Here is a 26,231-nt window from a genome sequence, read left to right as displayed (position 1 = left end):
GGCCGGTCCTGGGTGGCCAGGGGGTGTCTCAGGTGGAGGTTGGCCTGGGGACCGTCCCTTCCTCTGTCTCCCGTTCTTCCCACCGCCCCCGCTTCCCCTCTGTGCTCGAGGCCGCTTCTCGGCGCTCCATCCCGGGAGCCCCTCCATCCCGACTGTGACCCCAGCCCCAGCCCCTGCCAAGCTCCGCGAGTGCCCATCCTTCTCCTTCCCTTTCGACTCGGCTCCTCCGTTGCTGCCTCCATCACTCCCCCTGAGCCCCTCGCAAGCTCAACCCTCCCTTGCCCCAGCCCTCCTGCTGCCCCCACCCCCTTCTTCCGTCCCCTGCGGCCCCCTCTTTTTCTCTGGTCGACTGTTGTCACTTGGAACCCGTAACCGTGCGGCTATGTTTTGAGTCTGGCCGCCAGGTCCTAGCGAGTGCCGTCCCACAGGTGTCCACACGTCCGCCCGTCCGTTCGTCCGTCCCACTCGGGGCCGGCGCTGACCATGCCCAGCGGATGCCACTGCCTACGTCTCGTGTGCCTGTTGTGCATCCTGGGGGCGCCGGGTCAGCCTGCCCGAGGTGAGCGCACCCCGGGGCTCCGGTCGCGGCTCTGTCCTCGCTTGCACGTTGACCTCTGCCGGCCAGAGACGGCACTGCAGCCGTCCCACCGGAATGGGACGCTCTCTATAGACTCTGGGCTGAAGTCTTTGCCTTCTTGAAATCCCAAATCCCCTTCCCCATCCCCCGCGAGTTCAGCATGCCAGAGAGGCAGACTCCAACCCCTGCCTCATACTTCTCGCACGAATCTCTTGCAGCCGATGACTGCAGCTCCCACTGTGACCTGGCTCACGGCTGCTGTGCGCCCGACGGCACCTGCAGGTAGGTATCTTGCACATGTGTCCCTAAACCCTTTACTCACCACTCCCCAGCCCTGCATACCCACAGTCAGGTCAAGCCCCAGGACAAAGAGAGATCCTGGTGATCACTCCCTCCCCCATCCTCCCAGAGGCCCCCCTCCATGGCACCCAAACATCTGCAAAACCTGCCTGCCTTTTCTCCAGTCCTACTCCATTCCCCATTGGCCCTCTTTTACTTCTTGCAGCTTCTCGTTCTGCACTTGGCTTTATCAAGAATTAAACAGGGATTCTGAAGCACTGGTTTTGCCTGGGCAGAGAGGCTGGGGTGGCAGGTGCTGCTGAGAAGCAACTGTGATGAAACAGACTCTCCTGAGAGCCTTTTCAGGAACTGAGTCACCAGCGGTGTGGGGGCTGGGCAGCCCCTATAGCCCGAGGAGGGACGCGTTGGGGAGCTGACAGGGCTGGTTGCTCAGCTAGCAAGGGGTGTTTGAGATCCACAAGAAGACTTCAGAAAGTTCACAGAAATGGAATTAAAAGCTAAATTTAAAATAAAGATTTATTTTTACTGAAAGGGCAGATTTACAGAGAAGGAGAGATAGATTTTCTGTTTGCTGGCTCACTCCCCAAGTGCCTGCAATGGCCAAAGCTGATCTGATCTGAAGCCAGGAGCTTCCTCCAGGTCTCCCATGTAGATACAGGGTCCCAAGGACTTGGACCATCCTCTGCTCCTTTCTTAGGTCATAAGCAAGGAGCTGGATGGGAAGTGGAACAGCCAGGACTCAAACTGGTGTCCATATGGGATGCTAGTGTTTCAGAGACCCAAACTGTCAGCTGATGGCCCTGGAATTGGAGTGGGAAGGTAGTCCTGAAGACCCTTGAGAATTACTTTTTAAATACTTGCAAATACCCCAGGCATGCCAGAAACGGGGTACTGAAGGAATTTAGACATTGCCATGTTCTTCCCAGCACACGCCTGGTTCATAGGTGACACAATAGGAGCTTAGAAAGGTTGGAGTAGAGCCAGGGCTTGAATGTCGGTTCAGATGGTCTGATTCCACACGTGTGTCTGATGGCATTGCACAGCCCTATGCCCACCAGGGACAAGGTGTCATTTCCATAGGAGCAGTCAAATGCTCTGTGGGTTTCTAGCAACTCCAGCCCCACCTCCCTTTCCTCCCAGGGTCCTGACCTTGTGCTTCTCCTGGTCAGGTGTGACCCAGGCTGGGAGGGGCTGCACTGTGAGCGCTGTGTGAGGATGCCTGGCTGCCAGCACGGTACCTGCCACCAGCCCTGGCAGTGCATCTGCCACAGTGGCTGGGCAGGCAAGTTCTGCGACAAAGGTAGGTGGGAGCTGGCAGCTGGGTCCCCTCTGTGTCCCCAGAGGACATCCCTGTGGTGCCCCTGCTATATTCTACTCATGCCCTCTAGTATGGGGTGTCAGTCTGTTGTATGAGCTCATCTTGGACACAGCCATACAGGTAGTAAAGGTAGCTAATAGCAATGATGCCTGTTCTACAGATGAGAAACTGAGACCCAGAGAGGAGCTGTTACACAAAGGCAGTTTTGAGAGACTGACAGAACTCAATATTGTTTCCCAACCAGATGCTTATAGCACCCCGGGTGGTGGGCAGGGCTTCTAACGTGAGCCACATCTACAGACCCGAGGTCAAGGTTGGGGTTGGAGGGTGGCATGACTGCACAACCTGGTGAGTGAGGCCTGGGCAGGAATGGGAGCCAGATGTAAGGGGCTGTCTGCCCATGGGTCCCGTCTCCTCTCCAGATGAGCACGTCTGCACCACACAGTCCCCTTGCCGGCATGGAGGCCAATGCGTGTATGATGGGGGCGGGGAGTACCACTGCGTGTGCCCACCGGGCTTCCATGGGCGTGATTGTGAGCGCAAGGCTGGGCCCTGTGAGAAGGCAGGGTGAGTGTGGGCCCGTGCTGAGTGGGAGGTGGGGTGGAACCCATCTCTTTCAAGTCTATGGGGGCTGCAGGTGGAAGAGATACACCTCGGACTGCTTGGGAAGGGGCCTGGGCATCCTCACACCACCCTGGCAAGCTGGCTGGTGGTGGGAGTGACCTATCCTTTTGTCTGCAAGCTTTGGCGGCTGTGAAGATAATAGCACACTTAACCCTGAGCCCGGCCTCTGGGCCAGACCCTGTGCTAACTGCTTAACACCCATTATCTTATTTAACTCCTATGTGTTGGCTTGGGACTATTTTTATGCTCTTTTAAAATGAGGCAGATGAGAACTCTGAAAAGGGTGCCCCAAGGTGACAGAGAGCTGGAGAGTGGGACGCTGTGGTCAGGGCACTGTCCTGTGGCTGTGAGTAACTTGGCATCTTTCTCCCCTTCCATGTCCCCTCCCCAGCTCCCCATGTCGGAATGGCGGACAGTGCCAAGACGACCAGGGCTTTGCCCTCAACTTTACCTGCCGCTGCCTGGCAGGCTATGTGGGTGCCCACTGCGAGGTGAATGTGGACGACTGCCTGATGCGGCCTTGTGCCAATGGTGCCACTTGCCTTGATGGTGTCAACCGCTTCTCCTGCCTCTGTCCTGAGGGCTTTGCTGGACGTTTCTGTACCATCAATCTGGATGACTGTGCCAGCCATCCTTGCCAGAGAGGAGCCCGCTGTCGGGACCGTGTGCACGACTTTGACTGTCTCTGCCCCAGTGGCTACGGTGGCAAGACCTGTGAGCTTGTCTTATCTGCCCCTGACCCTCCCACCACAGCAGACACCCCTCTGGGGCCCACCTTGTCAGTGGTGGCACCTGTCACAGAGCCAGCCCCCCGCAGCATGGGGGCTGGGCTGCTGCGGATCTCAGTGAAGGAAGTGGTGCGGAGGCAGGAGGCTGACCTCGGGGAACCGAGCCTGGTGGCCCTGGTGGTATTTGGGGCCCTCACCGTGGCCCTGGTCCTGGCCACCATGCTGCTAACCCTGAGAGCCTGGCACCGGGGGGTCTGCCCCCCTGGACCCTGTTGCTACCCTGCCCCACACTACGCCCCAGCATGCCAGGATCAGGAGTGCCAGGTCAGCATGCTGGCCACGGTGCTGCCCGTGCCACCTGACCTGCCCCTGGAGCCTGGGAAGACTACAGCACTGTGACAGAGGGGGTAGGGGCTTGGCAGCCCCCTTCCCTGCCTCCTCCACCCCTCGGCTCTGGTGATCCACACGCCAAGGGGACTTCAACCTCTTGCCAGAAATATACTATTTTTTTAATACACAGAATATAAGATGGGGATTTTATCAAATAAAAATCTGAAAATGCCACATGAACGCCTATCCCAGAAAAGTCCAGCTGTAAAGGGCTAGAGGCGGAGGCTTGGTTCAGAAGACACCTTGGGGCTCTGCCCACCCCACGAAGGAGCTCAGACAGCTAGCTCTTTCTCCCAGTGGGGAAGGGAGGGAGAGGTAGTACCACATGGGAGATTATAAACCAGCAGGCCCAGCTGTGTGCCAGACGGGAGGAGTGGGGGCCCAGGGCACGGGGCTCTCATGGGGCTGCCTGCTGGCTACTCTGCAGCAGCTGCTGGAACAGCGAATGGGGCTGCCTGCGCAGTGCACTGGGTGAGTCCAGCTCCACGACCCTTCCTGCTTGCAGCACCAGGACCCGGTCTGAGTTGAGGATTGTGTTGAGCCTGTAGGAGCAGGGAGTCAGAGGAGGATCTGTGTAGGTGCTAGGGGTGGGGGGATGGGAGGGGTGGGTAATGCCCTAAGGGAAAAAGCTGAGCGGCTTGCCCCCCCAGCCCGCCCACACTCACTCTGCCCTCATTGGATAGAACAGCTTTGTCCCCACAGGCTTGCCCTAACCCTGGCTCTCCTGGCTGGAGGAGAGACCACAGAGGTCCCTTCCTTGTGTGCCATAATGAGCTTGGAGCAGTAGTTCCTGGAGGACCCTAGGACCCCAAAAAAGAACAGGCTCTGGTCCCAGGTCCCTGCAGGCCCTGATGACACTCCAAGCCCTGGCAGTGAGCACACCTGTGGGCAATGGTTAACACGGTCTTGTCTGCAAAGCGTTTGCGGATGGTCTGTTGGAGCAGCTGCTCAGTCTTCTGGTCCACACTGGCTGTGGCTTCATCAATACACAGGATCTGCGAGGGATCCAGAGAAGGTGTAGGAATGGGGAGGAGAGGTTGTGGGGTGAGCTGGACTGCCTTACCAGTCTCTACCTCCTGTTCTGTCTGGCCCAGCTCAGCTCAGTGTACCTGCAGCCCTGCCCACCTTTTCCCTCTCCCCTGGTCCTGTACATGGTTCTCCCTCTCACCTTACCTTGGCATCTGTGAGCAGAGCTCTGGCCAGACACAGCAGCTGCCTCTGCCCCAAGGACAAGCTCCGGCCTCCCTCGCCCAGCTCACCATCCAGGCCACCTGTGAGCCAGGGTGGCTTTACCATGGAGCCCCACCTCTCCCTGCTGCCCAGAAGAGGCCAGGGGCACAGCACTCACCCACGGAGCTGATCACCTCTCTCAGGTGGCACTGCTCTAGCACCTGCCACAGTGCCCCATCCTCGTGTAGGCCCTGGGGGTCCAGGTTGTCCCGAACGGTCCCACTGAACAGAAACGGTTCTTGGGGGATGACAGCCAGCTGGGATCTGGGGGGAGAGAGATACAGCTTCCATGTGAGTTGCAGATGTGGCCACTACTGCTCTCAGTACAGTTTCTAGTTCTGGGGCTGGTGCCTCAGGCCAGGATGCCTTAACTCCCATCAGGGCACCAGTTATCAGCCATGTCTATGAGACTATGCCAGTGCCACAAGCAACAAAGGCACCCAAGGCCTAGGCCCTGTCCTCAAGAAGCTTATATCTTAGGGCCTGGCATGATGGCTTAATTGGCTAATCCTCTTCCTGTAAGCACCAGAAACCCATATAGGAGCTCGCTCATGTCCCAGCTGCTTCACTTCCCATCTAGCTCCCTGCTTGTGGCCTGGGAATGCAGTAGAGGATGGCCCAAAGCCTTGGAACCCTATGCACACATGTGAGACCCAGAAAGAGGCTCCTGGCTTTAGACTGGCTCAGCTCTGGCCATTAGGGCAGTAAGCCAGTTGATGGAAGATCTTTCTATCTCTCCTTTTCTCGGTAAATTTGGCTTTCCAATAATAAAATAATAATTTTTAAAAAAGCTTAGATTGTACTGAGCTACAAGACTTGGAGGAAATATATGCCCTGACTTGGGGACAGCAGTGGCTAGGCAGGGAATGCCCATAGCAGCTGAATCGGGGAGACGGGGGACACTTCGAGGTTGGAGTAGGCCTGGAATTGGTCTCTAAGCAGCCATGTGGTGAGCTATAAGGTAAGGCACTGCCGCTTCCAAGACTGGGAAGAAGGGCAGTGGATGGATAGTGTGCTCATGGATTAAAGACAGTTTCTGGGTATTCCTCTGTTGTGAGATTTACAGGAAACGATCCCCAGGTGAACCTGGGTGTGGGGTTGGGCGGCAGTGGGGGCGGGGCGGAATGCGGACACACATACCCCAGCTGAGGCCACTTGTGGCCACCAATGAGAGGCCCAGCTCCCCAGCTGTCCCAAGCACCACCTGCCAATCCTAAGACCCAAGGGTTGGGTGTTGTGGGGCCGAGCACTGAGAGAGATGGTGTCTAGTGTGAGGATACTGGGAGGTAACGAGAATGATTGAGTTGTAAAGCTCCCCTGGTCAGGGCATCCTGAGACCCCCAAGTGGGAAGTGAGGCCTGAGCACTGCTTTGTCCTTCCTTTGCTTTGTCCTGTCTTCCATCTCACCCCTCTGATAGCTGGGCCTTCTCTACATGCCAGCAGTTCCGCTTCCCTTCTGCCTGCCCCGAGACCTGAGCTCGGCCAGCTGCAGCTGGCTGGTATCCACGCCGTCCAACAGCACTCGCCCCGAGCTGGGCTCCAGCAGCCGGAAGAGCACCAACAGTAGGGAGGACTTGCCAGAGCCCGTGCGGCCCACGATGCCCAGCTTCTCCCCAGGTTGCACACGGAAGGTCACACCATCCAGGGCATGGGGCAGCCCTGGCCGGTACACCAGCACCACATCCTGGAACTCCACACTGCCCTGGGTCAGCCAGCTGACGCCCTGCTGGTGGGGCTGTGCGTAAAGAGATGGGAGTGAGAATGATGGGAAGTGGGGGAGGGAGTGAGAGGTGCAGGAGACGTGGGGAAGGACAGACACAAGCATGGCAGAGGAATGGTGGCCATCATGCATGCAGGCAGGTGAGAGGAGCTGGAAAAGACCGTAGGAAGGGGGCCTGGGGCTGCAGAACGCACCTGCTGTGGCCAGCCTGGGGGCTCCTGGGGTTCCTGGGGCAGGTCACAGCAGTACTCCTCAAGCCGCTCCACACTCACCAGCATGGCCTCCGTCTGCGTGAAACTGCTCACCAGGCCCGACAGCAGGCCCGTGAGAGACAGGGCATAGGACAGCGACAGGCCCACCAGCCCTAGGGAACAGGGACACATCTGCTAGAGGAGACCTGGAGCCTGGGACCAGTGTTGGGGAGAGTGGCTGAACAGAAGGAGCCCGAAGCACAGCCAGTGGCTGCAGGGTGCGGAGTGGGCCTTGCTGACAGGTGGAAGACAAGGCTGAGAGCAGGGAATGGATCAAGGAAGATGGGATGGTTTACCATGGTCCCACATCTACCCCCCGGCAAGTCATTCCCTGAGATGTGGTGTCCTCAACTTTGGGAAGGGAGTGCTTGCTTCAGCAGCACATATACTAAAATTGGAACTTTGGGAAGGGGGTCATGACTGATGATGTGGGGGACTCCCAAGGGGCAGGGAGAGGCCTGGGGCAAGAAAGCAGCATGGGATAAGCAGGTAGCACCTGGGTTGGCGAGGCCCTGCCTGTACTGCACCAGGGCGATGGCTGCAATGGCACTGACCACTGCTGCCCCCATGAGCTGCAGCCGGATGTCCAGCCACTGCATTGTGGCACTGGCAGCAAACTGGCACCTCTGGTTTAGTTCCAGGAGTCGCTGGTTCTCTTCCTCAAACCTGGGGGGGTTCCAGGAGAGAAGTGAGGCCACTGCACTGTCACACAGACCATCCATCTCCTCTCCATAGCACACTCCCTCCTCGGGAACTAATCTATGCACCCTCAGGCCTCAGCTTGGGAACCCAAACACCAGTGTGCTTTTTTGGAAGTGGTGCTGGGGCAGGGAGGGGTCTGTTCTGCCCACGTGGTACCATCATCTCTCCTTTCCTCCTCCCTCAGGGGGCATACTCCCCCCTATCCTACCCCTGACCACCCACCACCCTACATGGCCCTCTTCTCTCCATCTATAGTGGCTCACTGTCCTGGGCTTTGGCTGGCAGAGGCACACTTCACACACCTGTGGGTGACTCCGGCGGCCCGTAGCACGGGGAGGCCGGCCAGGGTATCGGCCAGGTGGGTGTAGAGTGGGGACAGCGTGAGGCTGCCGAGGCGCCGCAGCTCCCGCGAGGACGCCCTGTAGTGGCGCTGCACGCGGTAGTAGATGACACTCAGTAGTGGCAGCAGCAACAGCAGCCAGGGCAGCCCCGAGCCCAGCACAGCCAGGAGGCCCAGCAGGCCCGCGGCATTGGCCAGCAGGATGTTTAGGATAAAGGGCAGGCTGTCATCCACGCAGGCCACATCGGAGGAGAAGCGGTTCAGGACCCGGCCGGTGGGCGTGCAGTCGAAGAAAGTCACTGGAGCCTGGGAGAGGAGGTATGGTTTGGGCAAGGGCAAGAACTGGTAGAAAAGAGGTTGGGGGAGAGTCTGGGGGTGGGTACCAATGTGGGGTTGTTGAACTTGTGGAAAAACTATCCCAAGGGTGGAAATGACACACTCTCCCAGCCCTCTGCCCAGTGGGGATCCCCAAGAAGCCACACTGCCAATTCCTCTCCTTCTGGGCTAGACACATACTGCTTTGGAGGTGAGGGAGCTACTGTGTCTCCCAAAGGTGGGGCTGGCAGACCAGGGAGTGATAGAAGTGTGAGGCAGGATGACTGCAGGATTAAGGGTTAGGGCTCTGGAATCATCCACAACTGCTACCTAAAACTGGGGGGACCCCAGGCAAGGGACTAATCTATCCCTCAAAGCCTCATCTGAAAAAGGGGACAATCAGAGGCCATACCTCCCCAGGCTGTTAGGACTGAAGGCTGTGTACAGTGGCAGTTCAGAAAGTTTGAGGGAAAACAGAAGCAGAGAGTCAGGTACAGCAGTGGGAGCTGGGGGAGGGGGACAGGCAGCCAGGTGCTAAGTCTTACATGAACAGAGTAAGGGGAAGCCACTGAAACAGGCCTGGGAGATAGATGAGGAAGATAAGGCTTTCAAAAAAAAAAAAAAAAAACCTCAAAGAACTGAAAGTCAAGGTGGCAGGAAAGGGCCCCTTGGCCACAGGTTAAACTAAGAAATCTGGCAAGAGGCTGGCACTGTGGTGTTGCAGGTAAATCCACATCACGAGCTGCCAAACATCCCAAATGGGGGCTTGCTTATACTCGGGCTCACTCCATGTCAGATCTGATAGTGTGCCTGGGAAAGCAGCACAGGACAGTCCCTGCACCCAATGGGAGACCTGGAAGAAGCTCCAGGTTTCTAGCTTTGGCCTGGCCCAGCCCCGGTCGTTGCAGTCATCTGGGGAGTTAGCCAGTGGATGGAAAATCCTCTCTTTCTCTCTGTAACTCTGCCTTTCAAACAAAACAAAACAACAAACAAAACGCCTGGCAAAAATTAAGCCGTCCCTTAATGTGGAGGTGGTGGTGGCCTCTAGATCCCATTCCTGTTTAAGCATCTGCCTGCATCATGGCATCCTTTGCCACCCAGAGCCAGAATGAAATGTTATCTTGGAGCCTTTTGTACTGCACAAATCACCAATTTGAAAAAAAAAGTACTTTCAATTAAACTTATCTTGTTAAATTGACTTGAGAAGTACAGAGACAGATCTCCATCTACTGGTCCATGCCTCAAACGGGTGTGAAGCCAGGGCTGAGGTCGGGAGCTGGGAATGACACCCAGGTCTCCCAGGTAGGTGGCAGGAATCTGATCACGTGCACCATCCCCACTGCCTCCCAGGGTCTGCATGAGCAGGAGACTTCAGTCAGTCAAGTGCTGGAGGGTGTCATTGAGCCCCGACACTGGGGAAGGGGGATGTCATCATTTTAACTGCTGGGCCAAATGCTCACCCCGATACTATGTTTTAATTACATTTTCAATGAACTTGTTGAGAGCTCCTCACAGATAGTAGTCAAATGCTCAGCACAGTCAGCCTAGCACACAGTGGGTGCTCAATAACAATGGGTACAAGCAGTCTCACAGACAGCTCTTTCCCTACCTCCTCCCAGTGAAGAACTGAGGCAGTGGACTAGGTCAAATGACCTTCCAAAGCACCTCTATGTCAACTTAGGAGACACGAAACCTGAAATCTGCTGGGATCCCATATGGGCGCTTGTTCATGTCTTAGTTGCCCTGCTTCCCATCCAGCTCCCTGCTTGTGGCCTGGGAAAGCAGCCAAAGATGCCCCAAAGCCTTGGGACCTCACACCCATGAGGGAGACCCAGAAGAAGCTCCTGGCTCCTGGCTTCAGGTCGGCTCAGTTTAGGCCATTGTGGCCACTTGGGGAATGAACCAGTGGATGGAAGATCTTTCTCTCTGCCGCTCCTTCTCTATAAATCTGCCTTTTTGATAAAAATAAATACATCTTTTAGAAGTATCTTAGGAGATTCTGATTCCTTCGCAGGAGGGTGCCCCCTTCTTGGCTCCTAGGAGGAGGCGGGACCTGGGCAGCTGCTGCTAGACAGGCAGTGGGGAGACCCCCAGAGTACTGAGGTCACAACATGGCTCTCTACAAGCACCAGCCTTGGCCAGGTCATTTTATCTCTTAGTGCCTCAGACTGCTCACCTGTGAAATGGGGTTAATGGTACCTGCCTCCCAGACCCTGGTGAGACCCTGAGAAGACAATGGACAGACTAGGACTTTGTAGTGAGAACATCCAAAGTAAACTGCTGGCCAGGCACTCACTATGTGTCAGCCAGCACCCTAAGCACTCACCATGTGCTGACAAGTCTAATTCTCACTCATAAGGGGTAAACCATGTGCTAGATCGACACATAGCAACGGGAACGATCTTAGAAACAGCTTCAATAAAAATGGAAGAGATGGAACATTGGATGTAACCCAGAAACATTTCCATAAATTAGAATTACATGCACACACCACAGGCATTTTTTAAAGAGATAAAGGAGAAGACAGACGCTGTGCATGGCAAAGATTGGTGCCCAGCAAGGAGAAGAGGGTAATGGGCACAGAATGGGAAGGGAAAGGGGCCCCCCATGAATCAAGGGTCTAACATCCGGAACCTTAACCCCAAACGGAAATAACTCAGGCATATTTCTTCCCTCTTTTTTGTCTCACTTTACAAATGGGAAAATACAGGCTTCCGTGACTGGCTTTGAACCCAGGGCCTGAGCCTCTGGGTCTGGGAGGTTGTCAAGTGGGGCACCCACACAGTTCTAAGGACTTGAGGGTACAACAGTCCCCACCCCCTGTTGAAACCCATGTCCTGGCAGGTCACTTTGCAGGACTAGGGCTGCATTCCGCCACCCCCTCCCCACTCCTCACCATGAGGACTCGAAGCAGCAGACGGTGATGCAGGGTGGCAGCTGCTTGCAGGGTGCCTGCAGCAAACAGCACTGCCCGGAGGAGGGTACACAGGGAGTTGAGGCCAGCGATGGTTGCGTAGATGGTGAGGTAGAAATGGACGTCTGAGGAGCCATTGAGGGCAGCTGTGGGTAGTGGGAGCACTGGGGTGCTGGATGGTGGGGAAGGGGCTGTGGGTAACCAAAAGTCAGGGGCCCCTTCCCCTCCCTTTGGGTGCCTCCACATCTGCTAGGAGACACATCCCGCTTACCCTCCACTTTCTGACTGGGGACCACTTTGAAAGCACGAGGCCTGCCCTCAGCCTCAGCCACTTACTTGAGGCTTCCAGGAGAGAAGAAGAGCAGCTGCGGTGAGAAGGGACCTGTGGGAGCCAGGCTGGCAGAGGCTGGCACCTCCTGGGAGCTGTTCTTGGATGCCTTCAGTTCAGAGATCCAGTGGGAAAGCCACCAGTCGGCAGCATTGCGTGTGGCTGAGAGGGGATGAGAAAGAAAAAGATCATGACAGACCCATTGCCCTTGTTCTATTCAAACACCAACTTCCTCTGCCCGGACTCTGACTTCTGCCCTTCTGGCCACTACTCTAAGGCCTCCCAACTTGGGGCTTCTCTCCTAGGCCAATGAGCCTCTGGCTCCAGGCACGGCACCATCTCCCATGAGCAGGACGCCAGGTAGTCTGAGGGAGAGGGTGATCAGAAAATGGTGAGAGAACGTACCCCTCTGAGCCCCAGGACTCTCTCAGAATGGGTGGGTGGGGCATGCCTTTTGTCCCACTGTTGCTCATGCGTGGTGAGTCTCTGGGCTTGGCAATGATTAGTCCAAGGTGACGCAAGGCTGAACAGCACGATCGGAGATAGTGTAAAAGATGTGTGGCCATCCTCTCACCTTGCATGAGGAGCAGTGAGAAGAGGATGGCCAGGGCCAGTGCCGGGCCCACAGCCTTCCAGTATGCCCGGTACACGTGTAAGGCCACAGCACCCTCTTTCTTGCTTTCTTCCCCCAGCAGGCGCCCACAGGCACGTGGTTCCACGTCCAGCCCCTCTTGGGATTTCTCTGGGTTGGGAGCCGACTGGGCCTTGGCTGTAGGCATTGGGGCGTACAGAGGAATTAAGGATGCAGAGGACAATTGAGCATTGCAGGTTTCAGAGGAGCAGGCCAGCTTCGTAGAGAAGAAAGGCATTCTCCACAGTGTGGCAGCGAAAAGCAAGCCCCTCCCTCCTGTCCCCTTGGACCATACCTGAGTCAGGCTCTTGTCCTTCCTCGCCACAGACTTTGGGGATGGCTTGGACCAAGGGCAGAATTTCAGATGGGGGCCCTGGGAGGAGCAGACAGCAGGGGCTGCAATGGCTCTGTGCCCTGCCTTCCTAATAAACACACGTACAAGTTCTACACTGGTTGCCCCAGCCTCTGTAGGGCTCATCAAGGCACTTGGAGACCATCCAGCTGGCCAGATGTTCATCCTTGGAGGACAGTTGCAGTTGCACACATGTACCTATCCAGTCCTGCCCATTCCCACCCAAATCGGTCCTCCTCATGCTGGTGTTTCATTCCTAAGGCTCTATGTTCTTCCGGCTTCTCTCCCCATGAGCTTACCAGTATGTCATGTCCCTCTGGGCAAGAAGCCTTCAGACTTGGTTTGCTTGTTTTCACAAAGGCTGTCCTCCACCTGACCATATGTTCCTTTTTGAGGGCATCAGGCTGCTCTCAGACACTGTGCACTTCTCAGTTTCCAAGACCAGTAGCAGGTCCCCCAACCCTCAGAATCCTAAAGCTGCTGGCATTGTGCCACTATGTTCCAGTCTCCTGCTTTCCTACAGCCATGCCCTAGTTCTGCAGAGGCAGGAGGGGACTTTGGCTGGGCTCGGGACACATCTGACGATCCACCTGTGTCTCTCTAGTCACACCCAAGCAGATGCCTCTCTCCCTCGACTAGACTCCTGTCCACGTTACCGGCCTGGATGAGTCGCCCAGCGTCCATCAGTAGCACCACATCCGCTCTCTCCAGGTACTCAGTGCGGTGGGTGCACAGCAGTCGTGTGGTGTGGCTCAGCATGCCCAGGATGCACCTGTGCATCAGGTGATTGGCCACGTCTGCATCCACAGCAGCCAGGGGGTCATCAAGGAGATAGAGTTCCTTTTCCTGGGGGGAAGCAGGAGGACCCTTGGCACTGGGACCCTGGGCACCACAGCCTCAGTCCACACAATGCTTTTTTTTTTTCTTTTCCCACATAGTGGTCTTTAAAGGGCCTAGAGCTCTGCCTTGGATCCATTGAAGGGAGTTGGGAAGGCCAACTTCTCAGGACCATAGGGAGACAAGAAAAGAACTGGATGCTGGGGAAATATCCCTATTCCCCCACTCAGCCAAGTGCCTGGGGCTTGGGATGCCTCCTAACCCAAGCCAGTCTCCTCCCTCTAACTTACCTGATAGACAGCACGAGCAAGGGCAATCCTGGCCCGCTGGCCCCCACTGAGGGCCACACCCTTCTCCCCGACTTCAGTCTGGTCTCCAGCCGGCATGAGCTGACAAAATAAACACCCCAGCGGGTCTGTGAGCTCCTCAATACCATCCACCTCATCGCCCATCGCTTTGCAAGTCAAGCCAGTAGAGGGGTTTGCAGACACTGAACTTCAATTTTGGGGCGAGTCAGAGGAGACCAACCCTAATTTCAATATTATCTAATATGTCCCCAACACGTCCTGCATCCTCAGCTCATTCAAACGCCATGACAACCTTATGATGTTGGTGAATTTCCTTTTCACAGATAAGATCAAAGGTCAAACAGGCTCACCACAGTGAGAACAGGCAGGACACAAGTCCAGACCTTTTCTTTTTTTTTCCCTACTTGACTTCACAGAGAGAGATTTTCCATTCTCTGGTTCTAGTTCACTCTTCTAAATGCCTATGACAGGCAGGGGTGGGCCAGACCAAAGTCAAGGCCCTGGAACCTAAATATCTGAGCTATTACCTGCTGCCTCCCAGGAGCACACTAGCAGGAAGCCCGACTGGAAACCAAGTAGCCCAGGCATTCCAATATGGATGCCAGTATCCCAAATGGAGCCCATTGGCTTTCCCAAACCCACCCTGCCTTGGTAACAGGCAGGAGGGCCCATGGGACAGGTTGATGTGAAAGTTTTCATAGGTCTTTTAGAGAAGCAAAGCATCCTGAGCTGTCCTAGGGCCTCAGAAGCGGCCTGCTAAGCCAGAGGGTCCCTGGACCCAGAGGGCAACTTTGTGGTGTACTAGCCAGTGAGTGTCTCCAGGGCAAAAAGGGGTAGTCACTCTTTCTTAGTATCTAGACAACACTGGATCCAGTAGCCACTTGGGAAATGCTTGATGTATAAAGCAAATAAATGATAAATGACCTCAGGACATCTAAAGGTCAAAGTCAAAGGCGCTCTTTTCCCAGGAAAGACTGACACATCCCCAGGGAGGGGTGTGCAGCAGTGATGGACGGAGGGGACATGGAGCTGGGTGGAGGAGTCATGAGAGAAATCCTGACTCTCCTAAGAAGTCAGCACTCTGGCTGGAAGGCAAAGGGGGGTGGTGGTGTGGATGTAATGGGCTTGGCAGGCTTCCCTAAGTTTCCAAGTGACACCTTGACCCTGGCAAGCCTTCCCTGTAGGAGACTGGGAAGGCCCTCTGAGTGGACCCAGTAGCCAGACCTAAGACTAAAGGAGTCCCCTGACTGCCACCCTCACATGCTTCAGTGCTTTCACAGGGGTTGGGAGGACATCACTCCATTACCACCAGCCTTCTGGGCCCTGTGGAGATGGGGACAAAGTCATTGGATGCTTTGGAAGGAGTCAAGTGTGCTGAGCAGTTCTATATAAACGATCCCTTACAGAGGCTACCCCTCAGAGAAACAAGTCTCTGGTTTGAGGTTGCAGGGACCCATGAGAAAGCAAGTAAGGCTGTGCACTCACGCGGAGGTCATCATCGAGGGCACAGGCCTCCAGCACTTGTCTGTACAGCTGGGCATCAAACGACTTTCCAAAGAGGATATTGTCCCGGATGGTGGCAAACTGGATCCACGGTTCCTGGGTGGCCAGGCCGAAGCCCTTGGACAGCCCTGACACTGCCACTCGTCCGTGCAGCCTGCAGGGCAGAAGAGCAAAGCAGCCCAGCAGCATCGGGGCTCAGCTCCCAGCTCACACAGGGTCCCTCTGCCTATGGCAGGTGACTGTGAGCTGGCAGCTGCTGGGGGCTAGTGGTGCAAATGAAGCTGCAGGCTCGTGGTGGATCAGGGAAGGAAGAAACTGCTCTCTGGTTGAGCCCAGCAGCTGTCCTGTCTGGGCTGCCCAGGAGCTCAGAAGAGGCTGAGGCTGGCTAAGGGTATCCTTCCCACGGTCACACTCACATGCCTCCCTGGGTCCCCCTACAGTACAACTGAAGAACAGCAGACATCAGATCCACTTGTCTCCTTCCCCAGGGGTCGGGACAGTGATGGTCCATCCCTCTCCAGACAGCCTCTCCCTTTCCACACTGAACAATTCACTCGAGAAAGTGACTGTGTCTTGTTTTTTGGGGGGCTCCTGTGCCCCCCCTCAAAAGGTGCCTGACACTCAGCAGCAATTCGGCAAGTGCAGAGCTGAGGGCGGGGCATGCTGGGGGATGGTACCTATGGAGTTCCCCAGAGATGGCAGCCAGCAGGGAGCTCTTCCCGCAGCCCACCTTGCCCACGACGCCCACCAGCATTCCCTGCAAGGAAATCATGTGATTAAGTGTTGCATCCCAGAGTGGCAAGAGGGGCAGAAGGACAACCCCAGGCTCCAGCACCTGGAGGTCACACTGGCTAAGTCCCCTGCAGCAAAAGGCTGGCCCCCCTCTTTGGACAAGTGTGCGGCCCTGTGATTTTCAGCTGCAGACGTTCTGTTCTTCCCTCATTTCTTAGTTGCTACATACACCCCATGGAAATCTTTCCTTGCTCAAAAAAAACAAACACCAGAACAACTTCCTCCTCCAGGAACAGGCTGGGCTGTTTGTGATGTCCCCGCCCTGCAGGCCTGGGTAGATCCACTTGGTGGCCCAAAGGCTAACCCTAGCCCTTCCCAGGGAGTGTGGGATCACATCCAAGAGGAGGTTTCTCCCTGCTGACTGCGGCCACTCCTTCCATTCAGAGGAGTGTGGATCTCCGGAGAGAGAATGAGGCAAATAAATGAGTGCGAGGCAGGGAGAGGGCAGGGAGCTGTGCAAGTTGAGGCCTGGTTCTGGGGCCATGTCTGAGATCTGGCTGTATTCTTGGCTTGGAAGTCTGCAATTCAATTCTATGTCCCTATTCTCAATTCTTGTTTGCTTAAGCTAGCTCCAGTTGGTTTTTATGACTTACATCCAAACAGCCCCAACTAACACATTAGTAGAATTCCTTTGAAACATTCTAGCCTTGTCTTGCCTAAAATAAGAGAAAACACACAAACAACAGACACATATACACACACAGCCCCAGCCAGAAATGTGAGCCAAGCATGACAGGGGCAAATCAGTCACCCCTGGAACAGACTGGGCTGAGCCATGGGGTAAGGGGTCAGAAAAAGGTCAGGGGAGAGTGACAGCTCTGGACTGGGGTGGGTGGGGGTGGAAGTCCCCTTCTGGCCAGGAACATTCCCCCTGCAGGTTCTTCTTCCCCTGTGCATGTTGCCATGTGTGTTGTGGGCTGTGATTGCTTGACAGCAAGTCACACACACAGAGCACAGCCAAGCCATGGGCAAAATCTTTAGCCTGGAGGGATGCTGGCTAAGCCCCAGGGTCTCCTCTGAACTTCACAGCTGCCAAGAAACATGGCAGGAAAAACACACCCCTGAGACAGGCTGGGACAGGGTTTCTGGCCCAGCGAACCTTTTTCACTTCCAGGTGACTGATGAAGATCTCTTGGCTGCTACCAATGGGGTCCCAGGAGAACAGGGCTGCACACAGCTCCAGCACCGTCAATGGCTCCGCAGGGGGATCTGAACAGAGATGCAGCTACTCAACTTGGCTCCTGACCCACCTCCAGCCTGCTCAGGTAGGTCACCCAGGGCATGTTGCTATCAGTGCGTCTGTCCCGTCCATTGCCCAGAACTCACTCGGCCTCGGCCTGCCCTCTCCCTGACTCAGAGGCCACATTCCCTCTCTCCCTCCCCATTGCCAGTGTTGCCCTCTGGCTTCCTCTTACCTGGGCTGTAGTACGCCTGGGGGCTGTGGTTCGGAAGATCCAGGAAACCCTGGATCCGGTCCAAGGACACTTTGGCCTCCAAGAGACCGTTGATCACCCAAGGGAAGCTGTTGAGGGGCAGGATGAGCATACGGACCAGTGCCAAGGCTGTGAACACCTATGAGGGGTGGAACGGAAGTAAGGCATCAGTCTGATGCCCAAGAGCTGCCAGAGAGCCTGCTGGAGACACAGGGCGCCCTGAGGAGGAAAAACAGGGCAGCAGCAGAACCGAGGGCCTCAGTGGACGGTTCTGGCACTCCCGGACACTCATGCAGGGTTTCAGACTACATCTTTGCAAGCGCACAAAGCTGGCTCACTCTGAGTTCCCCCAATAACTGTGCAGCATTGTCCCTGGGTGCTGGCCAGACCTAGAAATGGGTCATGGGCTTCTCCCTGCAAAATTGTTAAAACAAGGATAAACAGATCTGACTGTTAGATCCAGGACTAACTGGAAGGCAGGATGGCGATGCCATGTCTCAGAGTGTCCCCTTGGCTGGATGAAGCCACAGAATCCTTTTCCTGTCTTCCCCAGCTAGCACTGAGGGTCTGAGTCCCCTCCCATGCCTTTTTAGCACATCTGCTCTCCTCCCTTCCTGGTCCTTACCTTGGTGGCAGTGAGCTGGTGCCCCATAAGGACATAGGTGATGAAGATGACGATGGAGATGACAACTGGCAGGGCAGCCCACAGGTAGACACAGGCTGCATCCAGGTACTTGATGACACGGAGTCGCCCCAGCTCTTTAGCCCGGCAGGCCTCCACTCGGGCCCCCAGTGCCTGCTCCCACCCGCAGAATTTGATGACCCGCACGCCGCTCAGCAGCTCTGTCATGAGCTAGGGACAGGGACCAAATGGGCAGTGTGAGGTGGAGACACTGTTCATGTGCCTTCTCCTTTGCCCAGTCTCCCCCCATCTCCTCCAGCTGCTGGCTAAGCATGCCCAGGACTCTGAGCTCCTGGATGTTCTGTCCTTCCCCAGCCCTGGGCTTTCTTCCTTGTCTCTGTCCCTTCTAGAAATCCCATCCCTCGGATCTTTCTCATTCCTTCCAGTCTTTTACATTTTCTCCATTTGCTCCACTTGGGGGAATGAGTGGGAACTGGAATTTCTTTTTTTCTCCTGGGAGGTGAAGGAGGCACGCAGGCCTCACACAGGGTAAAAACTCTCCTTCTCCCAGTAGATGATGGACAAGCGACCAATTCCCAAAGCCTTAAGACATGGGCTTTGGGAACAGGCTGCCAGTTGTGGCCCATAGCTTGGTGGGGATACAGCAGCTGTTCCCACAGAACAGACCAAAGAGGGCACATTGCAGCCTGGGCCCCCCAAGCCAACGTACCCAGGCCAGATAGCCACAGGAGAACTCTTTGTACCGTAATAGTTGCGCATCTGTCTGTACTCTGAGGAGACATTGGGAGCCTCCCCAAAGGGTCTGGGAGACCTAGCCTGTAGCCATCCTAGGCTAGGGGTGGGGGTGTGTGGAGGATTGTTTGGGAAAGCCTCATGACATAACCAGCTGTAGGGGGATGCTTCCTTACTCTCTTAGTAGTCTAGGCTATTCCTGCCTGAGGTCTGACAGCTAGGCCAGATGGATCCCTAGAACTGGCAAGCCCTTGGTAGAGGCACTCACCATCATGACAGAATGGGTGGAGTCATAATCATGATACCTATGGCTGGTCCTGGCTGAACAGTGAGCTACTCCTTTCCCAAGCCCTTCCCTAAGAAGGCTGGGGCTGTAGATGGGGCTCTGCTGGGCTTCTCCCCACACAGGCTAGTCTGTGCCCTAGACAAGGAAGTGGCCAACTTTGCTTTATAGCTTTGTCATTAAAAAAAAAATCCATTGGTAGGAAAGATGACTTTCCAACCTACCAAGGCTGCCACTTAGAGATGTTAACTAATATGCTACATTACTAATGGGCTATGCTGACTCCAAGCTTGCTTTGGGACAGGTACTTTGTAAAACATGATTGTACAGCCTCACAAGACCTTGGGAGGAAGTAGAGGTTCAAGTGAATGACTTGTTGGGGACAACTGAAGTTATAAGTGCTAGGGTCCTGATCGGAACCCAGCTCTGTCATTTTCTAGCTTAAATTCTTAACCTGGTAGGTCACACTCACTCCCTGAGGCATGGTGCACGGGAGGTGGTAGGGTGGGAGTCCTGGGGACCTGGATGCCACAATGGGGAAGGCTTCCATGTTGCTGAGAGGGGTCCCAAGCCCTCACCTTAACCCGGGCATCCTTGTGTTTCAGCATCTCCTGGTTGCTGGCCATGATACGAGTGGCAATCACCTTGTTGACAGGGACCAGCAGCAGGGCCAAGATGAGCCCACCCACGAAAGCCACACCCACCTGCTGGTGCAGCAGGTAGAGGGTGATGGCCAGCTGTAGGGGCAGGCCCCAGGCCTCATGGAAGCTCCCGGCAAAGTTAAGCAGGCGCTCCGAGTCGGTGCCTAGCAGGTTCAGGACCTCTCCGGCGGGAGGGCGACTGGGCCCGAGCTGGAGAGCCTTGCGGTACAGGAGGCTCAGCACCGCCCCCCTAATCTGCAGGGTCACTTTCCGTAACTCATACCCATACTGATTCTGCAGTATGGCACCCAGGACAGCCCCACCGGCCAGTCCCAGGGCATAGAGCAGACCATGGCTCAGGGGCTCCTGCCCCTCCTCCAGGAAGCCCACCAGCAAGGAGAGCAGCAAGGGTCCAGAGAACCCAAGCATGGTTCCCCCCAGCTTCAGCAGTCCAAGAGTCAGGTAGCACCGCCCAAATGCCACATACAGAGCCTTCCACAGCCGAGCACCTTCCTGCCACTGTGCCTGGAAGGCACGGGCCAGGTAGGATGGATGCAGCCTGTGGGGGAGACGGCAGGTGTCCTGGGGCCTCTGTAGCTTGCCACAGGCACCACGGGTCATCAAAGGTGCCAGCCAGGCATAGGACAGGCGGGACAGCCAACTTTCTCCATCTTCGGCCACCTCTGGTTCTTGTTCCTCAGGTATGAGGAGTTCCTGGGTTGGGGGTTTCTGTGGACCCCCTGGGGCTGCCCAGCCCAGACCATAAGCCAAGAGGGCAGTCAACTGCAGGAGGAGAAGGCAGAGACGGGCTAGGGGCCCTGGGAGAAGTGGGGACAGAAGTGTGCCTCGCTGGCAATGCCATAGCAGGGTTAACACCAAGGCTGGGGCTGGCAGGAAGGCAGTCAGAGCCAAGGTCAAGGGCCCTCGGGAGCAGGTGTGAGGGGAATGAGCCAGTGCCCAGAGGGTGAGGCTGTGGCTGATCCAGGCCACAGCTGCCACACACCCAGCAAACACTTCCAGCCCAACAGGCCCTGGGCCTGCCCCTGGTGGCAACGCAGCTGGCAGAAGGTCCAACAATGGGAGGATGGCGAGCAGGACGGAGGCTGCAAGTCGGAGGCGCCAGCCAGGGCTACAGCGTATGATGGAATCTGGCCTCCTGGGGACATGTTGGAAGAGAGAAAAAAAGGCCCAACGTGGCGGACCCCAGTCAAAGACACACCCCTTCTCTCCCATCACTCCCTCACCTGTACTCACCAATGCCCTTTTCTATTTGTTCCTCTTATCCCCATCTCACTGAACATTGGAACCCAGGATCTTTTCTTCCAGGAAGTCTTCCAGATTGACTCTACCCATGCTCTGGCCTACCCACACTTACTTCTTTCTTTTTCATTTTCATTTATTAGAGAGTTACACACACACAGAGCTAATTGTTGTATCATTTCCCCCAAATGCCGCCTGGGCTGTGAGAGGCTAAAGCCAGGAGCCTGGAACTCAGTCAAGGTCTCCCCTGTGTGGATAGCAGGATCCCAAGGATTTGAGTCACCAGCCACTGCCTCCCAGGGTGCACCTGAGAGCTGGATTCGGAAAGGTGGGGCTAAAACCCAGGCCTTCCAACAAAGGGTGTGGGTGTCCAAAGCAATATACTAACTACTGCACCAAAACTCACTTCCATTTTAATATAAGGGTCTACTTATGATTGTTCTTAAATTCACTTTAGAGAAAGATTTATTTTTCTATTTGAAAGGCAAATTTACAGAAAGAGACAGTAAGGATTTTCCATCTGCTGTTTCACTCCCCAAATGGCTGCAAAAACCAGCCAGAGCTGAGCCAATCTGAAACCAGGAGCTTCTTCTGGGTCTCTTAGTGGTAGAGGGTCCCAAGGACTTGGACCATCCTCTGCTGCTTTTGCAGGTCATAAGCAGGGAGCTGGGTGGGAAGTGAAGCAGCCAGGACAGAAACTGTCACCCGTATGGGATCCTGGCGCCTATAAGGGGAGGATTAGCCTATTGAGCCACCATGCCTGTTCCTTAAATTGAATTTCCTTTTTTCACATTTATTATATCTTTAATTTTAAATTTTTATTTGAAAGGCAGAATTACAGAGAGAGGATAGCTAGCTCTTCCATCCATAGTTTCACTCCCTAAATGGCAGCAATGGCTGGAGCTGGGCTGATCCAAAGCAGGAGCTTCTTTCCAGGTTTCCAATGTAGATGCAGGGGCCCTGCTGCTTTCCACTGTGCATTAGCACGGAGCTAGAGCAGAAGTGGAACAGCCAGGACTTGAACTAGTTATATGGGATGCCGGTGCCACAGGCAAAGACTTAACCTACTATTCTATGGAGCCAGCCCCACCAAAAAAAAAAAATTTTTTTTCTAAGAGCCAGGTGATTTGTGCACATTGAGAGTCAACTACAGAAAACACACCTGCAGCAGTATTAGAAAGCCTTGAAGGTTCACAGAGAGAAGAGGACTGGGCAGGGGCATTGTTACAGCTGTTAACATGCCAGGTTCTTGTACTGCAGGACCTGCTGTACATCCTGGCTCCATTTCCAACCCAGCTTCCTGCTATCACACACCCTGGGAAGGCAGCAAAAAATGGCTTGATATATGTGGGTCCCTGCCGCCACAACAGAGGCAGACTGAGTTCTGGCCTCCTGGCTCTGTCTTGGCCCAGTCCTGGCTGTTGTGGGCAAGGTGGAGTAAATCAACAGGTGGAAGAACTCTGTCTTTTGAATACAATGAAAATAGATACAAATTTAAAAATAAATAAAAAAAAGGACTTAACTTGTTATGCTTTTTGTTGGCAGAGTTCAGTCACTAGGAAATTTGGCTGTAAATAAAAATGCTTACAAATAAATCTTTTTTTTTTTAAAGATTTATTTTTATTATTTCTTTTTAAAGATTTATTTTTATTATTTTTTTTCATTGGAAAGGCGGATATACAGAGAGGAGAGACAGAGAGGAAGATCTTCCGTCCGATGTTTCACTCCCCAAGTGAGCCGCAACGGCCGATACTATGCCGGTCCGAAGCCAGGAGCCTCTTCTGGGTCTCCCACGAGGGTGCAGGGTCCCAAAGCTTTGGGCCGTCCTCGACTGCTTTCCCAGGCCACAGGCAGGGAGCTGGAAGGGAAGCGGGGCTGCCGGGATTAGAACCGGCGCCCATATGGGATCCCGGGCGTGCAAGGCGAGGACCTTTAACCACTTGCGCCACCGCGCCGGGCCCACAAATAAATCTTTAAGAGGAAGGGGGATGGCATCATGGTACAGCAGGTTAGTATCCCATATGTGAGGACCAGTTCAAGTCCCGGGTGCTCTGGTTCCTGTTAATACCAATGTGCAAAAGCAGTGGATGAGCCAGCCTTTGGGCTCCTACCACCACCTACATGAGAGACCTGGATTGAGTTGCTGGCTCCTCTTTTTTGTGAAGGAAAAGATTGGAGTTGGTGCTTAATCCTCTGCTTGCAAGTGCCAGCATCCCACATGGGCACCGGTTCATGTCCTGGCTGCTCCACTTCCCATCCAGCTCTCCACTTGTGGCCTGGGAAAGCAGTAGAAGATGGCCCAAAACCTTGGGACCCTGTACCCATGTGGGAGACCCAGAGGATGGTCCTGGCTCCTAGCTTCTGATTGATTCAGCTCTAGTTGCTGTAGCCATTGAGGGAGTGGACAAGCAGATGGAAGATCTTTCTGTCTCTCCTTCTCCGTAAATCTGCACTTTCAATAAAAATAAATAAATAAATAAATAAATAAAGGAACCAAGTTTTCCAAGATGTGGGACTAGAAGAACAAAAACCAGGCTGGTGGAGATGGTTTCCTGATCCCAAGTTGGCCATTCAGCAGCCTCTAGGCCTCTCTCCATATCACTTTCCTCCCTGGTACCATGAGAAGCCTGAAGTCTAGACCCAAAGCCAGCTGAGGTCCTCTGCCGAGATTCTGCACAAAGCCTGTTGAAGCAGTCATTCAGAACTGTTGTTGAGTCTGTGATGGTATTCCTTGCCCTTCCTTAGGAACCAGGAGCTCCCAAGAGTGGGCCAGTCTCCAGCAGCCACTCCTCGCAGAGGAGCACACTGAAGTATAAACTGGGTCTCCCACCTTGCTGGCTCATCTTTTTTGTAAAGGAAGAAGATCTGAGGCTGGCTTGATGGCTCTTTTGCCCAACCCTCACTAGTCCTGTTCCCTCCAGACCAAGCAGATCTGTAGTGTCTCCTGGCCAACACAGCTGCCCCTAATTCCTCTTGTATGGGCTCCCTCTCCGTCATCAGCCTACGGAGACATCGGAATGCTGGGCTTTATCAGCAGCCAGAGACTAACCTCGGCTGTCTCCGATCATACAAGGACTAAGGTTACAATCAGGATGAGTTGAGCATCCCACATTTTAGAGCCTTAAACGCAGGAAGGCCAAAGGCTTCGGTTTTACTCTTTTACTGTCATCTGCTTCTCCAGCTGAGTTCCCATACGTTTTTCTTACCCTAGGAGCACTCGGGCATGTAAGTGGTGAGAAACTGAACCTACAGTTTATTCAACACAAATCAGACTTTTTGATGAAAAACACTGCTTACCCAATGCTGCCTTCAACCCATGACAGCTGTGTGTGGGCATGTGCCAATCGATAACAGGGATGAGTTCTACCATGTTTGAGAACTATGCCAGGCACCAGCCGGTAAAGCCACCACTTGCAACACCAGCAGCCCATACTGAAGTACAGGCTAGAATCCAGTTGCGCGGCTTCTGATCTGCCTCTGGGCTAATGTGCAGGGGAAAGCAGCCAACGAAAGCCCAAGTACTCAGCTCCCTACCACCCACATGGGGGAGACGGGGCTGGAGTTCCCTGCTTCCGCCTGGTCCAGCCCAGAAGCAAATCGCTGGATGGAAGATCTCTATCTGTGTGTCATACTGCCTTTTAACCATATTCTTTTTCTAGTTGCCAGGCACTGCTCTATAAGCGTAAAGGCCCTGTTTCATTTATACTTCCCAACAATCTTCAAGACTCACAGAGAAGGGAAACAACTTATCCAAGAATAGCACTCTGCTAAGCGGTTGCGCTTCAGTTTTATTCTCCTTAGTCCAGAGACCTCCCTACCTGGTGACAGGCGGGAGAGGCCTGCGGGCAAACACGGACAGCTGTCTCTACCCACCTCGGGCGGCCCAGGTGGCAGGCACTGAGGACGGCGAGCAGCGCGTGGGGCAGGGCGCTGAGCACCAGCTGGGTGAAGCAGTGGCCCGTGGTGTCCCCTTCCCACACCGGGAGCGGCCGCGCTGCGCTGGTGCCGCACAGCCGGGCCAGAAACTGCTCCATGGCCGCCTAACCTGCGGGGGAGAGCCGAGGGGCAAAGGCTGAGAGGGTCGGCCAGCGGCGCCCACCTCCCACACTGCAGCCCATTCTCTGCGTGTCCTTCCGAGGGGCAGGAAGTGGGGGAGGCTATGCTCCCCGGAGCGGGCGGCTCTCTGCACTCTGCTCACCCACCCACTCGCTTCCCCTGTTTCCCTTCCCCTCGGGAACCTCAAACCTGAACAAGTTGCTGGGAGCCAGATTCCGAAATCCAGAGTCCTAGGCGCGCAAAGGGACGCGTTGCCGGGGTCAGAGGGCTGAGCCGGACTCGTCGGGCGCCCCCTGGAGGCGGGAAGACCTTTCAAGGCGCTGCTCGCCCCGCCCATCCGCTGCTGCGCGCGTCTGTGCGCAGGCGCGCCGCCGCCGGCCCTGGGTGCTTCGGCAGCTTATCCTCAGAGCGGCAGGAAGGCAGTTGAAAAGCAGAATGTACTTACTAACAGGGTAAGGCTGCTTCAGGACTCTTAGAACCATTTGCTTCCTTATTCAGAGGCTGTATTATCTCCTTGGACCTCAGTTTAGCAGTACAACGGGGTTAGGAATACCAGTACCAAAGTACAGTTAAGAGATTTGGATAATTAAGAGCGACAAGGCCAACGGGCTGTGCTCACAGTAGCCCTCCAAAAATTAATTTTAGAGAACTAGTGCAGGGTGTGGTATTGTGGGGTAGCAAGTAAAGCCACAACCTGTGTAGTGGGCAACCCATAGAGGTTTCCAGCTACTGCACTTCTTTCCTTTTTTTTTTTTTTTAATTGTTTAGGCAGATTTACAGAGACAAGGAGAAACAGAGAGAAGGATCTTTGGTCGCTGGTTCATTCCCCAGGTGACCACAGTGGTCGGAGCTGAGCTGATCTGAAACCAGGAGCTCTCCCACATGGGTGCAGGGTTCAAAGGCCAGCCTCCTCAGTTTTCCCAGGCCCTAAGCAGAGTTGGATGGGAAATGGAACAACTGGGACATGAGCCAGCGCCCATATGGGTTTCCTGTGCTTGGAGGTAGAGGATTAGCTGTTGGGCC

General features: G+C 54.9%; 2 protein-coding genes across 5 annotated transcripts; one reads left to right on the top strand and one right to left on the bottom strand.

The window, feature by feature from the left end:
- Nucleotides 1–481: 481 nt before the first annotated feature.
- Nucleotides 482–3,946, top strand: DLK2 (delta like non-canonical Notch ligand 2). 3 transcript variants are annotated; one of them, XM_040983435.1, is made up of 5 exons: nucleotides 482–559; nucleotides 796–859; nucleotides 2,047–2,156; nucleotides 2,708–2,762; nucleotides 3,211–3,946. In XM_040983435.1, exons 1-5 carry the CDS (start codon nucleotides 484–486, stop codon nucleotides 3,944–3,946), a joined length of 1,041 nt encoding a protein of 346 aa, XP_040839369.1. In that variant the 5' UTR covers nucleotides 482–483. The 3 variants fall into 3 exon arrangements, with proteins under 3 accessions (XP_040839369.1, XP_040839368.1, XP_040839367.1); XM_040983434.1 differs by having other exon boundaries at nucleotides 2,047–2,159; nucleotides 2,618–2,762; XM_040983433.1 differs by having other exon boundaries at nucleotides 2,047–2,177; nucleotides 2,618–2,762.
- On the bottom strand, nucleotides 3,838–25,481 carry ABCC10 (ATP binding cassette subfamily C member 10). 2 transcript variants are annotated; one of them, XM_040983431.1, is made up of 22 exons: nucleotides 25,398–25,481; nucleotides 25,026–25,197; nucleotides 19,830–21,048; nucleotides 18,219–18,446; nucleotides 17,576–17,732; nucleotides 17,260–17,369; nucleotides 16,046–16,125; nucleotides 15,351–15,522; nucleotides 13,848–13,946; nucleotides 13,377–13,566; nucleotides 12,664–12,741; nucleotides 12,312–12,506; nucleotides 11,746–11,899; nucleotides 11,392–11,581; nucleotides 8,143–8,486; nucleotides 7,635–7,804; nucleotides 7,082–7,251; nucleotides 6,640–6,902; nucleotides 5,286–5,431; nucleotides 5,111–5,208; nucleotides 4,820–4,932; nucleotides 3,838–4,479 (listed from the first exon to the last, which is right to left on the bottom strand). In XM_040983431.1, the coding sequence occupies exons 2-22, from the start codon at nucleotides 25,184–25,186 to the stop codon at nucleotides 4,335–4,337; spliced, it is 4,482 nt and encodes a 1,493-aa protein (XP_040839365.1). In that variant the 5' UTR covers nucleotides 25,187–25,197; nucleotides 25,398–25,481; the 3' UTR covers nucleotides 3,838–4,334. The 2 variants fall into 2 exon arrangements, with proteins under 2 accessions (XP_040839365.1, XP_040839366.1); XM_040983432.1 differs by having other exon boundaries at nucleotides 6,640–6,893.
- Between the last annotated feature and the right edge of the window lie 750 nt (nucleotides 25,482–26,231).

Source organism: Ochotona curzoniae, unplaced genomic scaffold, assembly GCF_017591425.1.
Source record: "Ochotona curzoniae isolate NIBS_2020 unplaced genomic scaffold, NIBS_Ocur_1.0 contig_3819, whole genome shotgun sequence".
NCBI lineage: Eukaryota > Metazoa > Chordata > Mammalia > Lagomorpha > Ochotonidae > Ochotona > Ochotona curzoniae.
The sequence above is the reverse complement of the archived record's forward strand: the minus strand, read 5'-3'. Positions and strand labels throughout refer to the sequence as shown.

Coding starts and splice junctions, on each gene's coding strand:
- DLK2 (XM_040983433.1), top strand. CDS start 484: ATGCCCAGCGGATGCCACTGCCTACGTCTCGTGTGCCTGTTGTGCATC. Junction 2,178..2,617: donor AGGCAAGTTCTGCGACAAAG/GTAGGTGGGAGC, acceptor TCTCCTCTCCAG/ATGAGCACGTCTGCACCACA. Junction 2,763..3,210: donor GGGCCCTGTGAGAAGGCAGG/GTGAGTGTGGGC, acceptor TCCCCTCCCCAG/CTCCCCATGTCGGAATGGCG.
- ABCC10 (XM_040983431.1), bottom strand. CDS start 25,186: ATGGAGCAGTTTCTGGCCCGGCTGTGCGGCACCAGCGCAGCGCGGCCG. Junction 11,900..12,311: donor CTCACTGCTCCTCATGCAAG/GTGAGAGGATGG, acceptor ATCCCCTCTCAG/CCACACGCAATGCTGCCGAC. Junction 7,252..7,634: donor GCAGGGCCTCGCCAACCCAG/GTGCTACCTGCT, acceptor CCTGTTCCCTAG/GGCTGGTGGGCCTGTCGCTG.